General features: G+C 35.4%; 1 protein-coding gene across 4 annotated transcripts in view; it reads right to left on the bottom strand.

Moving 5' to 3' along the window:
* Positions 1-2,357: 2,357 nt before the first annotated feature.
* Positions 2,358-12,661, bottom strand: part of LOC111054880 (RYamide receptor) — a 247,579-nt gene continuing 237,275 nt past the window's right edge. For all 4 annotated transcript variants that reach the window (XM_039438312.1, XM_039438313.1, XM_039438314.1 and 1 more), the window contains 3 exons: positions 11,287-11,387; positions 4,502-4,592; positions 2,358-2,868 (listed from right to left, as the gene is read on the bottom strand). In XM_039438312.1, coding sequence (XP_039294246.1) covers positions 2,512-2,868; positions 4,502-4,592; positions 11,287-11,387 — 549 coding nt within the window. In that variant the 3' untranslated portion in view covers positions 2,358-2,511. The remainder of the gene's footprint in view (positions 2,869-4,501; positions 4,593-11,286; positions 11,388-12,661) is intronic.

The raw sequence follows: 12,661 nt of genomic DNA, 5'->3' as shown, positions 1-12,661 counted from the left end.
GCCTTCTATAGACGGTAGCTGATACAGGTTTATTGATGTAATATTAACTGTTCATTCTCGTTTAAAATAATCAACCATGAAAAACACAAATTTGAAATTGTCAACCACTTTTTATTATTATAAATTATTATATATATACAGAACCAGGTTTCGTGGCTTTACCAGCCACATCTTAAGGTGAAGATGTGGCTGGTAAAGCCACGAAACCTGGTTCTTAAATATTATAATAATTTATAATAATAAAAAGTGGTTGACAATTTCAAATTTGTGTTTTCATTATGGAAAAGTACCACAACACAACTGTAAGGTTATAATCAATTATATTTATTAAGCAAGAAATTATATTTTTCAATAATTTCATAATGAATTCCATAACAAAGATGATATATTTTGTTAATTAATTATTATTCGAATAAAAACACACATATCTTGTCAAATTCTACTAAGTTTTATTCGGTACACGACCATGGTTACACAGTCAACTTGAAAATGTGACCGGTGAGGTCACGAAAGCATAGTCCTGTACCGAATAAAACTGTGTAGAATTTGACAACATATGTGTGTTTTTATTCATTGTGAACGGTTCTACAATATTGACAATGACTCAGTCGAATTAATGATTAATTCTACATTGTTAAAAGACGATCTGGCAACAGAGCAAATCGAGAAAGAGATACCGCTATCCGCTTTGTTGAATGATAGACAAGGATAGCAGCACCATTGCTAATCAAACACTGCCATTATAACGTGGACCTCACCATAGTAGAGTGTTGTAGTCAGAGAAATTTTGTATCGAGCAGATTTTGAGTGGTATTTGAAACGTATCAAGTGAAGTTGGAATGTTTCGGGTCGGTTGGATTGTTTGGTTGATCTGAATTGAAGTGAGATTCACAATAGACTTTCAGTGTTGATTGAATAAGAAGCTTTAATGTTATTCATAAGGGATACTGACAGTTTAAAGTGATTCTCACTATAGGAGAGTACCTTATTTACTACTACTGGAATTGGCTCATTGAGATATGTTTTCAGTTTTCCATTCAAGTTCTCTGATCCATTTTCAGTTCTACTCTTGTTTACTCCATTGATAGACAACATGTTTTGAAAGGTTCATGATATTTTTTTGACTCATATGTTTTAGTTCCTTGAACTCATCATTAACATGCATGACAACCAGTGGCGTATCCAGAAAAAAATTTCGGGGGTGGATCATAACATCAGAAAATAAGATGAGATAGGATAAGATAAGATAAGATATTTATTGACAATTATTACTAGGCTCTTGCCTATGGTAACATTTACAAAAATTGACATAATAAAATTAAATTAAACTCAAGAAATAAATAATTTTTTCCAGTTATGCATTAGTATTAATAATTACAAATATTGAAGAAAATAATATTGTACATATTGAGCCATCAACATCAACTAAAGTATTATCACATTAGCAAGTTGGTATTTGCATCCATGTGGAGTGAAACTTATCATGAAAGTATACCATGAAAAATTGAAGTTCATAATAAAATACAATAGAGGGAAGATGAAATAGATGATAGATAAACTATGAAGGTGGTCCCATTACAAAACATTGTGATCAGACTTTTAATAAAAAAAGAGAAGTAATAATGAAACTGAAGATGAAAAATGAAAGAAGAAGAAAAATGAAAATAAGGGTTCACGTAAGAGAAAAGAGATAACGAGTGAGATTATCTCTCTCACACACACTCTTTCTCTCACCAAGGGTTCAAATGCTAAACCTTATGGAAGACACCGGGGGTTGTGAGGGTATGGATTACCCCCCACCAAAGAGGGGTCCGGTAATTTTGAATTTTGAAAATATGCCTTCGATTTGGTGCGATTAAAGCTGAGAAAACGCTAAAAAACCGCTGAAAAAATGCAGATACTGGGCGTATTTTTGAAAAGTTTTCCAAATCCGTTCTTAGTGCGCCTCTAAAGGGTCAACCCTTACCTACCAAATCAACCAATAAAGGGTCAAACATACCTACCAAATGTGAACGTTTTTGGTCCGGTAGATTTTTATTTCTGCGAGTGAGTGAGTCAGTCAGTGAGTGAGTGAGTGACATTTCGCTTTTATATAATATATATAAATAAATAAATATATATATATAGCACATAACAGAAGACACTTCAAAGTTTGTAATATAAATTAAAACAGGAGACACGATATAAATAGATTGAAAACACTTAAAAATGTAAGTTTTTAAGTGTTTTCAATCTATTATATCGTGTCTCCTGTTATATATAGATATAATGAGAATATTGCATTAGATGCTAATTTTTGTGGCTGATCCAGTCACAAAAAAATCTATGGGGGATACATCCCATATCATCTCCCCACTGGATACGCCACTGGTGACAACATGTTGTATAGAATTGAGTAACACATACTTGCATTCTCAAACTTCCATACTTTTGATACTCATGGTATCAGACATAAAATTAACACTTTTCAAAATACAGACTACCAAGGAAACCCAGTCGTTCACAAGTCTCCTATAGACACAGTTCCTCCAACTCATCGTTAACATGCGTGACGACATGCGTGGAGTTGGGAGCCTGGAACACATACATGTCCTTCTCAGCGGTCACGTGACCTCTACGGTAGCCATTGTTAGCAATGGAATAGGAGCGTCGCCATTCCGGGGACTGGTGTCCTATGGAGAGAGATGGTGAATTATGGTGGTTTCCCAAGGAGAGAGATGGAGACTGGTGGTGACTTATAAAGGTAGACCTTGTGCCGAAGTAGCTGGTCTTGTCGAGGTCGACACTATGGGTGGTTTCCGAACCCATCCATCGTTTGCTCTTGCCGCCCATTTGGAAGCGTTGCTGGAATTCGCGTTTGAATTTCTCCTGTGATGAACACAGAAAAAAGGTTTCAAAAGTTGTGAAATTGAAGATTTTTAGTGAGTGAAGAACGTAATATAGAGTTGTAATAGAGTGAATATTGAGTGGGTATTATTGTAGTTGTTTTTGTGTATCCTATATTATTTTTCAGGTTTTTGAACTGGAATGAACTTTGATTCTAACTGTATGTTGAACCCTGCGTTTTTAGTGTGAGAATTGACTCTGTCTTGTTTGAATTTGCTAACTTGTGGCTTAGTTGTCAAAATTAAAGCAATTTCCGTGCATTTTTCAAATACAGTTTCAATTTCATGTCGAAAAAGCCACTATATTTGAAAATTGTACGAGCATTGACCTTTTTGCAGCTTTGGATTTTCCACTGACAGTTATGCTCAACGCTCGTGGAGGGGGAATAATTCTCAGTGAAAAGGCCACAGTTCGAATTGAGACGTAACTGGGAAAACATGTAACGGTGTGCGAGCCTCGGTCCCCTGAAAGGGCCCATTTCCCATTCAGAGGGACAAATTTTTATGTTTTCAGTTATCAGTAATTCTTATCTAGTTGAATAGGAAACCAAATTTTATAGAGTTAGTAGGATTAGAATCAGGAAATGATTTGTGCGTGTTAGTTCAAGTATAGTGAGTTTTATTAAAGCGTATGTGAGTGTTTCTGAAGAGTCCAAGTTTGAATATTGTTAAAATGGTGAGTGTTGAACTTTTATTGTTCTTCTTATCAAGCTCATAATTCAATTTCATAGAATGACCGAGGCCCAAATTTAAATGCAGCAAGTTAGCAGGTTCCCAAAATGTATAGATTAAAAATTGAGTATGTCTTCTTGACCTGAATCGATTGCTGAATAACTTTGTTTTGTTTGAAAATTTGACATGTTACCTGACTTTTATTAATTCGTTCTTTTTATTTAGAGCTCAATAAACCTAACGTTGAATTTTATTAGTATTTTTCATTGAAGTTCCTGACTCGTAGTTGCTAGTTGCTAAGATAGGTGACAATTAGTTAATGATGATAATCTCTGCATGTGAATGAACGAATCCACTAAGAGCTCCTAACCAATCAAGGATTCAAATACCGGTAGATGATTTGATAGCAGTAAACTTTAGCAAATATTATAGAAAAGAAGAAACAACCCCCCTCCGTTTACAGAGTTTTGTCCCTTATAGGACCGGTTGCACAAGAACCGGTTAAATTTTGATTAATTTCATAAGAACAAGTCTGGGAAGTCTATTTTTCGAAAAAGCATTCTCTGATTGGTTCTTGTGAGATTGATCACGGTTAAAATTTAACCGACTGCTGTGCAACCGGGCCATAGAGTTTTGTCCCTTCTAGTAAAGTTACATACATATTGATTTCAGTTTGTACCATATTTTGCCGTCCTTATAAAATCTATTAGATTAAACAGATGATGTTTGTCAAGCTCCGTTAAATCTGATAGAATTCTTCATAAGGACGGCAAAATATCGTACGAACAGAAATCGATGTGTGTATGCAGGGCTACACACACATCGATTTTCTACGGTCCTTATGAACGCGTACGATTTTCTGCGGTCCTTATGAACTCTTTTGGATTGAACAGAAATCAGACATAGATGATGTATTATTTATCATGTTTCATTCATGAACTTACATTATAAATTCCATAGATGAAGGGATTGTAGCAGCTATTACTCATGGCTAGCCAATCGCAGCAAAACCAGATTATATTTATGTATCTGTACCTGCAACAAAAAAACAATTAACATTTATTTTCATTCGAGGGTGAAGAGATAAGTCATTTGCAATACAATAAAATAATATTTCATGATAAAGTATTTCAATAACAATTAATTAAATTTTTACTGCAAAATAATAATTGATTTTGACACTTGAAAATGTCATAAGTGCTCCAAACTATAATGAGGTTCACGTAGATGTGAAGAAATATAGAAGAACAGCATTGCCAGTTCTCTGCCTTGTCACTGCCCTCTATAGATGGTGGCTGATAACGATATATCTGATGTAATATTAACACTCAATTCCTGTTTAAAATAATGAATAATATTTAATTCGTCAAGCAAATATATTTTCCAATAACTTGATAATGAATTTTCATATTTGAGATTTGAATAATTTGTTGATCAATTATATTTCTCTATTGTCAAAAAACGGTCTGGCAACGTTGCGGAGCTAGAAAAGAATAGCGCTATCTGCTTTGTCGAATGATAGACAAGGATAGCAGTACCGATGTTAATCTAATACCTTCATTATAACGTGGACTCACTTTAGTCGTGGTTCTATAAAAAAAATCTGGTGTGGTGCACCACTACCTCCGTAAACGGAGGTAGTGGGTGCACTCACACAACTTTCCTTGCCGTTATGAAAATTGATCAACTGACGCTAGTGTACCCGCGCATCTTATGTCTACTTTTCTAAGATCTCAGCCAGCTGGTGACAGGACAATAGCGCTGCAGACACACGAAGTATGCTATCTCTTCATAGTGAATGATTTAATAGAATCAACAGTTGTCAACAGTTTGCAATTGAAATAATAAAATTTTCTCGAATTTCGAGCTTATTTTGAATATTGGGTGAAAATGTTACTGAACATTACTTGTAGAGATTTTCATGCTGAATCTTTTTCACTTATAATTTTCTGTTCAAATTGTATCTGAAGCCTGATAATTAGGAACCTAAAATCAAACTTTGCAAAGATGGGGTAGGGCTCCTGGAATTTTTACAGATATGGGACTTGTGGCAGTTGATAGAGCTTATCAATGACTATTTTAGGTATGAATTTGATCAAAATCGTTGGAACCGTTTTTGAGAAAATCGCAAAAAACCCTGTTTTCGACAACATTTTCGCCATTTTAGCCGCCATCTTGAATTGCATTCGATCGAAATTGTTCGTGTCGGATCCTTATAGTGAAAGGACTTAAGTTCCAAATTTCAAGTCATTCCGTTAATTGGGAGATGAGATATCGTGTACACAGACGCACATACACTCATACACACACACACACAACACACACACACACACACACACACACACACACACACACACACACACACACACACCACACACACACACCAACACACACACACAACACAACACACACCACACCACACACACACACCACCCACACACACACACACACACACACACACACACACACACACACACACACACAACACACACACACACACACACACCACACACCACACACACACACACACACCACACACACACACACACACAACACACACAAACCACACACACACACAACACACAAACACACATACATACAGACAATACCCAAATACCACTTTTTTGGACTCAGGGACCTTGAAACGTATAGAAATTTAGATATTGAGGTAACTTAATTTTTTCCGGAAAGCAATACTCTCCTCATCTATTGGTAATAGGGCAAGGAAAGTAAAAAACGAATTTATCACGGAATAGAAATTTTATATAAAACATGAAAAAAATATTCATAATTTTAAGATTTAGGGCCGGTTTCTGAGCTCGGGATTTAGTCAAGTTGTAGACTTTAAACAGCTGGAGTCAGAGAATTATTGGCTTTCCGATACGGGGCGTAGTTGCAGTCAACGTTTAAATTAAATATCTGAAAACTAGAAAATTGAACACAAAATAAAATTGAGAGTAAATATTGTAAAGTTTCAGCTATTCTGAATTATTCACAAATGTTTCATTTCGTTAAGGAAAAACGTATCCAATTATAGAAATGAGAAAATAAAGATTGTCATAAAACTGCGACTAAGCCCCGTTTTTCAAAGCCAATTTTCTGACTCCAGCTGTTGAAAGTCTAGAACTCAGCTGAATCCCGAGCTCAGAAAACGGCCCTAAATCTTAAAATCATGATTAGTTTTTTCATGTTTTATATAAAATATCTATTCCGTAATGAATCTGTTTTTTATGAATAGTGCAATTATTTACAAGAAGTTAATACATGTTATACATGTAAAATTCAATGAATTTTAAAAAAAAATTATAGTACCCTTTGTACTAATGTAGAACCTTAGAACCTGATTAATGTTTCGGCAGTACATAGTGTATCATTTATTTGTAGAGATGACATGTGACACATCATTTTTCATCCCTTAACCATGATACTGTGAGACCTCATGCATCTTCGAAGTACACACATGGCACTTAATCCTGATATGTGACCTAGCTTCAGCCTACCGCTGAGTACCACACATAAGGATAAAGGGATTTGATACTAGTGAGGTACAGTACCTACTGAAATACATCATATACTACATTGAAATCACTTCAAACCGTCAGCCTGATTGCAATGGGAAGCTTTGGAGATATTCATAGCCAATGGTGACAGTATGGAGTGAAATTCTCTCTATAGTGAGGTCCAAGTTATAATGGCAGTGTTCGATTAGCAATGGTATTGCTGCTATCCTTGTCTACCATTCATCAAAGCAGATAGCGCTATCTCTTTCTCGCTTTGCTCTGTTGCCAAATCGTCCAATAACAATGAAGAATTGATAATTAATTAACAAAATATATGATCTCAATTATGAAAATCCATTATGAAATTATTGAATAATATAATTTCTAGCTTAATAAAATTTAATTGATTATTTTAAACTGGAATGAACAGTTGATATTACATCAATAAACCTGTATCAGCTACCGTCTATAGAAGGTATTGACAAGTCGGAGGATCGGCAACGTTGTTTTCCTATTTTCCTCCACTGCCATTATAACGTGGACCTCACTATATAGTATATGCCCAAGGAGGATGATGTATTATTCCTTCTATGTTAAGCCGGAGTTAATGAATGTGACAACTGCACTACATACCATCCATTGTGAAGGTGTATGAGAGTAGTTCAAGAAGAAAGAGACCGGAGAGAAGGAGATGAAGAAGAGGGAGGGAATGAAGGAGAGGGAGGGAATTAAGGAGAGGGAGGGAAGAAGAAGAGGAAGAAGAGGAAGAACAACAAAGAGAAGAAGACGAAGGAGGAGGAGGAGTAGGAGGAGGAGGAGTAGGAGGAGGAGGAGTAGGAGGAGGAGGAGGATGAGGAGGAGGAGGTGGAGGGAGAGGAGGAAGAGGAGAAGGAGGAGGAGAAGAAGAAAAAGAAGAAGAAGACAAAGAAGACGAAGAAGAAGAAGGAAAGAAGAAGTAGATGAATAACTATTGAAAAAATAAGAGGAAGGAGAAAAAGAAAACTACTGAGATTGATTGATGGCGGAGTTAGGACTTCAGGTCCTCTCTGCCACACAACCCTAAGACCAAGAAAAATAATAAAGAAGAAGAAAAAATAAAAAGGAGGAATAAGTGGCACAAGAAGAAGTAGAGGAAAAAAGAAGTAGAGGAGAGAAGAAGTAGAAGTATAAGAAGGAAACGAAGATGGATAGGAGTAGAAGACGAAGAAGAGGTAAGAATTCCGTAGAAAAATTGGATTGAGACAAAGATGGTGATGGAAGACCAAAGTGATTATGATAAAAGAATAGAAGAACGGGAAAGATGAATAGGGAGGAGAAGAGAAAACAGGAGAAGATGAAAATTAAGGAGGAAAATAAGAAGAGGATGGAGAACATGACAAACTGACAAGACAACAGAGAAGAAATACGCTGATGATGAAGAGACAGAGCACGACGAATATGGTGAAATAGAAAGAGAACGGGAAAGAAGAACTGTAGATATATGTGAGAGAAAAATGCAGAGAAAGTGGTGAGGAAGATGAAGAAAAAATAGTAAGAGAAGAGTTTTCGGAGGTAGAGTGAGGAGGTAGAGCGGAGTGAAAGGGGAGCGAGAGAGGAAGATGAAAAAGAAGAAGATGAAGATGAAGAAGAAGAAGAAGAAGAAGAAGAAGAAGAAGAAGAAGAAGAAGATAGCAGTAGGAACGCTAGATTGACTTCAAGAGCATACACATATACCATTAAATGATAAGCTGATTATAATCGTCAAGATAAGCTGTATTCCATATTTATTGGTGTGGGGATCATTAGTGCGAGCAAGTAGCGCTATCTAACGATAGTTACAGGAAACTCTTAGCAACGTGGAGGTGTGAGGGGAGGTATGCTGATTTAATGGTAAGATAAGGACAGATTGCATGTGGGGGAGGTGGGGATTATTGGAGTGATAGATAAAGGAGCTGGAGGAAAAGAAGAAGAAGAGAAGACGATGAAGAAGAAGAAGAAGGAGAAGAAGAAGAAGAAAAAGAAGACTTATTACTACTTGTTACCTATAATTGACCGAGCGAAATGAGGTCTAAGATTCAAGTCGACGGTTTGGCATTTCTCTTTAATGTTTAAATGTTTTGCGCATTTACGGCGAAACGCGGTAATAGATTTTCATTGACAGGTACGTTCCTTTTTCAATTGCGCGTCGACGTATATACAAGGTTTTTGGAAATTTTGCATTTCAGGGATAATATAAAAGGAAAAAGGAGCCTCCTTCATACGCCAATATTGGAGTAAAAATCAGACTATAGAATCATTCATCATAAATCAGCTGACAAGTGATTACACAGATGTGTGAAGAAGCCAGTCTATTGCTGTATTTCCATAAGGTCTATAGGTCAATCAGGTACTTGTGGATGAGAATACTGCGTGAGGTCTACTGTTCACAGAACTACTAGTAAGCCTCATACCTGTTCATTATCTTTGAGAAATGACAAGTTTCGGGTATTTATCTAACTATAGAGTGACTAAATAAACATTTTATATATATATTACAGCAAAGGAACACTAGGACATTGTATCAAAAAAAGAACATACAGCCAAACGAATGTAACCGAGTACAGAAATGATTGAGCAAGAAGGCTTGAGGCTTGATCCCTCAGTAGAGGATGACTGAGTGAAAACCCGAGAAATGCTGAGGGATAATGTCAGATACTTGTTGAGGGATTGCCTCAGTCGAAACCATTCATCAAGACATATATAAGATATAATATCCTCAGCTCAAGTGTGTGGCATCTACTACACATTGCTCGTGTTATGTGTCAACATATGTTACACGTATATATGTTACATGGTTCATATATGTCATATGTGATACTTGCTCCAACTGATAATCGTTGTGACACGTACGAGTTGCATTTGTTGATGACGTCATGATAAATGAGTCCTATTCGAAGGTGTTACCTTGTCGTGGTTAGATAGAATATAGAATATATAGATAAATTCTAGATACATTCTACACCTTTTCCAAATGTATTTGAGAAAGTATCAATTGTAGTTGAGAATAGTCATTCGTATTTGAAAAAAACGTAAAGCTGCGTACAGACTTTCGCTTTGCTCCGCAATCGAACGTCACTCGAGCAGATCGATTGATGATCGACCGGGGAGCAAGAGTGGAACGCGAGAAGAGCTAACATCTCCCGTAACGTTCATGATCGGAGCGATCGGGGAGCGAGTGCGGAGCGTGTGCGGAGCGTGTTGGAGGCGCGTATATATGTACGCACCTTAGGATGTTAATGAGAATAGTAAATTGTATTTGAGAAGTCATCACTTGAAATTGAGAATAGTGAATTTTATTTGAGAAAGTATAATGTGTATATGAGAACATATGATTTGAAATCGAAAAGTTGTCAGTTGTAATTGGTAAATGATTTAAAAAACAGTATTTTCAGTACTGTACTCATATAGAATTATATGATAATATATTAAATATTCTAATAAAACGTTTAGTTTTCGAAAAAAAATATTTTGAAGCCCCAAAATCCATTGAAGAATTGCCGAATTGTTTGATCAAGAGATTGAATTGATTAATGATAAAGTTCAATTGCGCCGTAAACATAGACAATTTGATCCTCATTAAATATTAATTATTTGCCACCATGCAAAGCCTATGGTAGTAATTGGAATACAGTGTACGTAGTACAGTATCCTTTCCTGGTCAAATCCAGGAGTAATTTTTCATTTCAAATAGGATCCCCAATGAAACCTACTGTCAATTATTTTCGTTAGAGAGATATTCAGCTGTTTCCATGATTTTCATTAACTCTGTATAATTGAAAGTTGCGGGTTTCTAAGATTAAAATAAGGCTAGGCACACACCAGTTAGTCAAGACAAGACAAAGACATGATCAGACACAATACTTCACATAGTTGCTTATGAAGCAAAACACACTGATTAGTCATTGCAATTAGACATGTCTTCATAAGCAACTATGTAAAATATTGTGTCTGATCATGTCTTGTATTGTCTTGACTAACTGGTGTATTCCTAGCCTGAAACAGTTCTTGAGCAAGTTCTCCAACCCAGGGTGTCACTAGTTTTACAATGTTTCAACTGAGACCACGTGTGAACATTACAATATGATCGTATGCTATCAAATCATCTAGCAAACTTATGTGAGTTTTCTAGTGTTCTAGGCCTAGTAAAAAGTTAAGAGATCTTGGATTACAATAATGCTACAGTTCAATAATGAGATTAACCTGATACTTACTTGTTGATATCTGGGAATATGTCTTGAAGCAGATTGTAGGTTTGCAATGGAAACCAGCAGAATGCGAATAGGGCCACCACAATTACCAGCATTTTGATCACCTGAAAAATAATTCCAACGGATTTATTATTGAAGATAATTTTAAGAACTGAGAACAGGCATCAACCTAATAATTTTCATCTTCTTTTCAAATCAACTATTTGTTACACATTGGAGAAGTCTACATCTGTTTTGCTTGGATTTGTACTCATTCTTTGAATACTGAGATGTTAATTATTTTGGAAGATGGATAGTAGATTTTTACATAAACCTAGTATAGCTTGAAGTAAGTTTTTTACAAAATTTTAAAGTTAAATTTTCACAAATCAAGTCTCATTCCCAGTAGTATTCCCTAAAGGCATAGCATTCCATTTATTATATCTGGATCCTGACCGTCATAGTTTTTAAAAGTGAATTACGACGAGCACTGCACTACCTCGTTATTCTCCCTAATGTATTGAAACACTCGGGGAATGTGAAGTTATTTCCTCCTCAAATTACAAATTACAAAAGTAGAAATTAAATAGTATCTTGGAAATTATACTGATCACGTATCCAGTTGTGTGATCAGATAATCAAAGTATAATTAACAAGGTAAAAACATTATCAACTTAAATAATAAATAATAAAAATAAGAATAAACTTGTATGAAAAAAAATAAAAATAAAAGCTGTGAGTCTAGTCTAGGTGATTAAGATTGCTAAAACAATACTGAAACTACTGCCTGTAGCGCATGAGATAAAAAAAAACAAATAAATTGAAACAGCCCAGAAAACCAAAAACTGGAATAAATGAAATGCATTTAAATGTAATAATTAATATAATACCGAACATGCCTTAGTGGAATAGTGATTCAATTGAATAATAATATTTTCATGAGAATGGTGCCGTTGAACAATGCTAGCTCAACCTGCACCATTATCTAACAACATTTCTAACCATCCATACGTCGTTCACTGTGAATAACCAGCTCTTTGCTCTCTCACAAAAGATAATATAGGAATCACACCTTCTCAATTCAATTGGCAATTTATTGTAAATATAAGGTCCTAAGTACATAAACGAGTGCCTAAAAATTTCCCTGCTCACCTTTGGTGTCCTACACAGTAGCTGGTTAACGCTTCTCATATTGTAATAAAGATTTCCCGTACCACAGTTTCCGCTTTTCAAATAAAACAATTTTAAAACTTTAAAAACGAATAAATTTTGGATAGGCATTATTTTCAAATTCACATACAAAGGAAAAGAACTCTCTCTTACATTTTTAAACATTATCAATCTTATATAATGATTCTGGGTTATTCTTAACCTATTAATAATAGTTTTAAAAGTTCCA

This window comes from Nilaparvata lugens, chromosome 11 (assembly GCF_014356525.2).
Source record: "Nilaparvata lugens isolate BPH chromosome 11, ASM1435652v1, whole genome shotgun sequence".
Classification (NCBI taxonomy): domain Eukaryota; kingdom Metazoa; phylum Arthropoda; class Insecta; order Hemiptera; family Delphacidae; genus Nilaparvata; species Nilaparvata lugens.
Note: the sequence above shows the minus strand (reverse complement) of the source record. Positions and strands in the feature narration are given on the sequence as shown.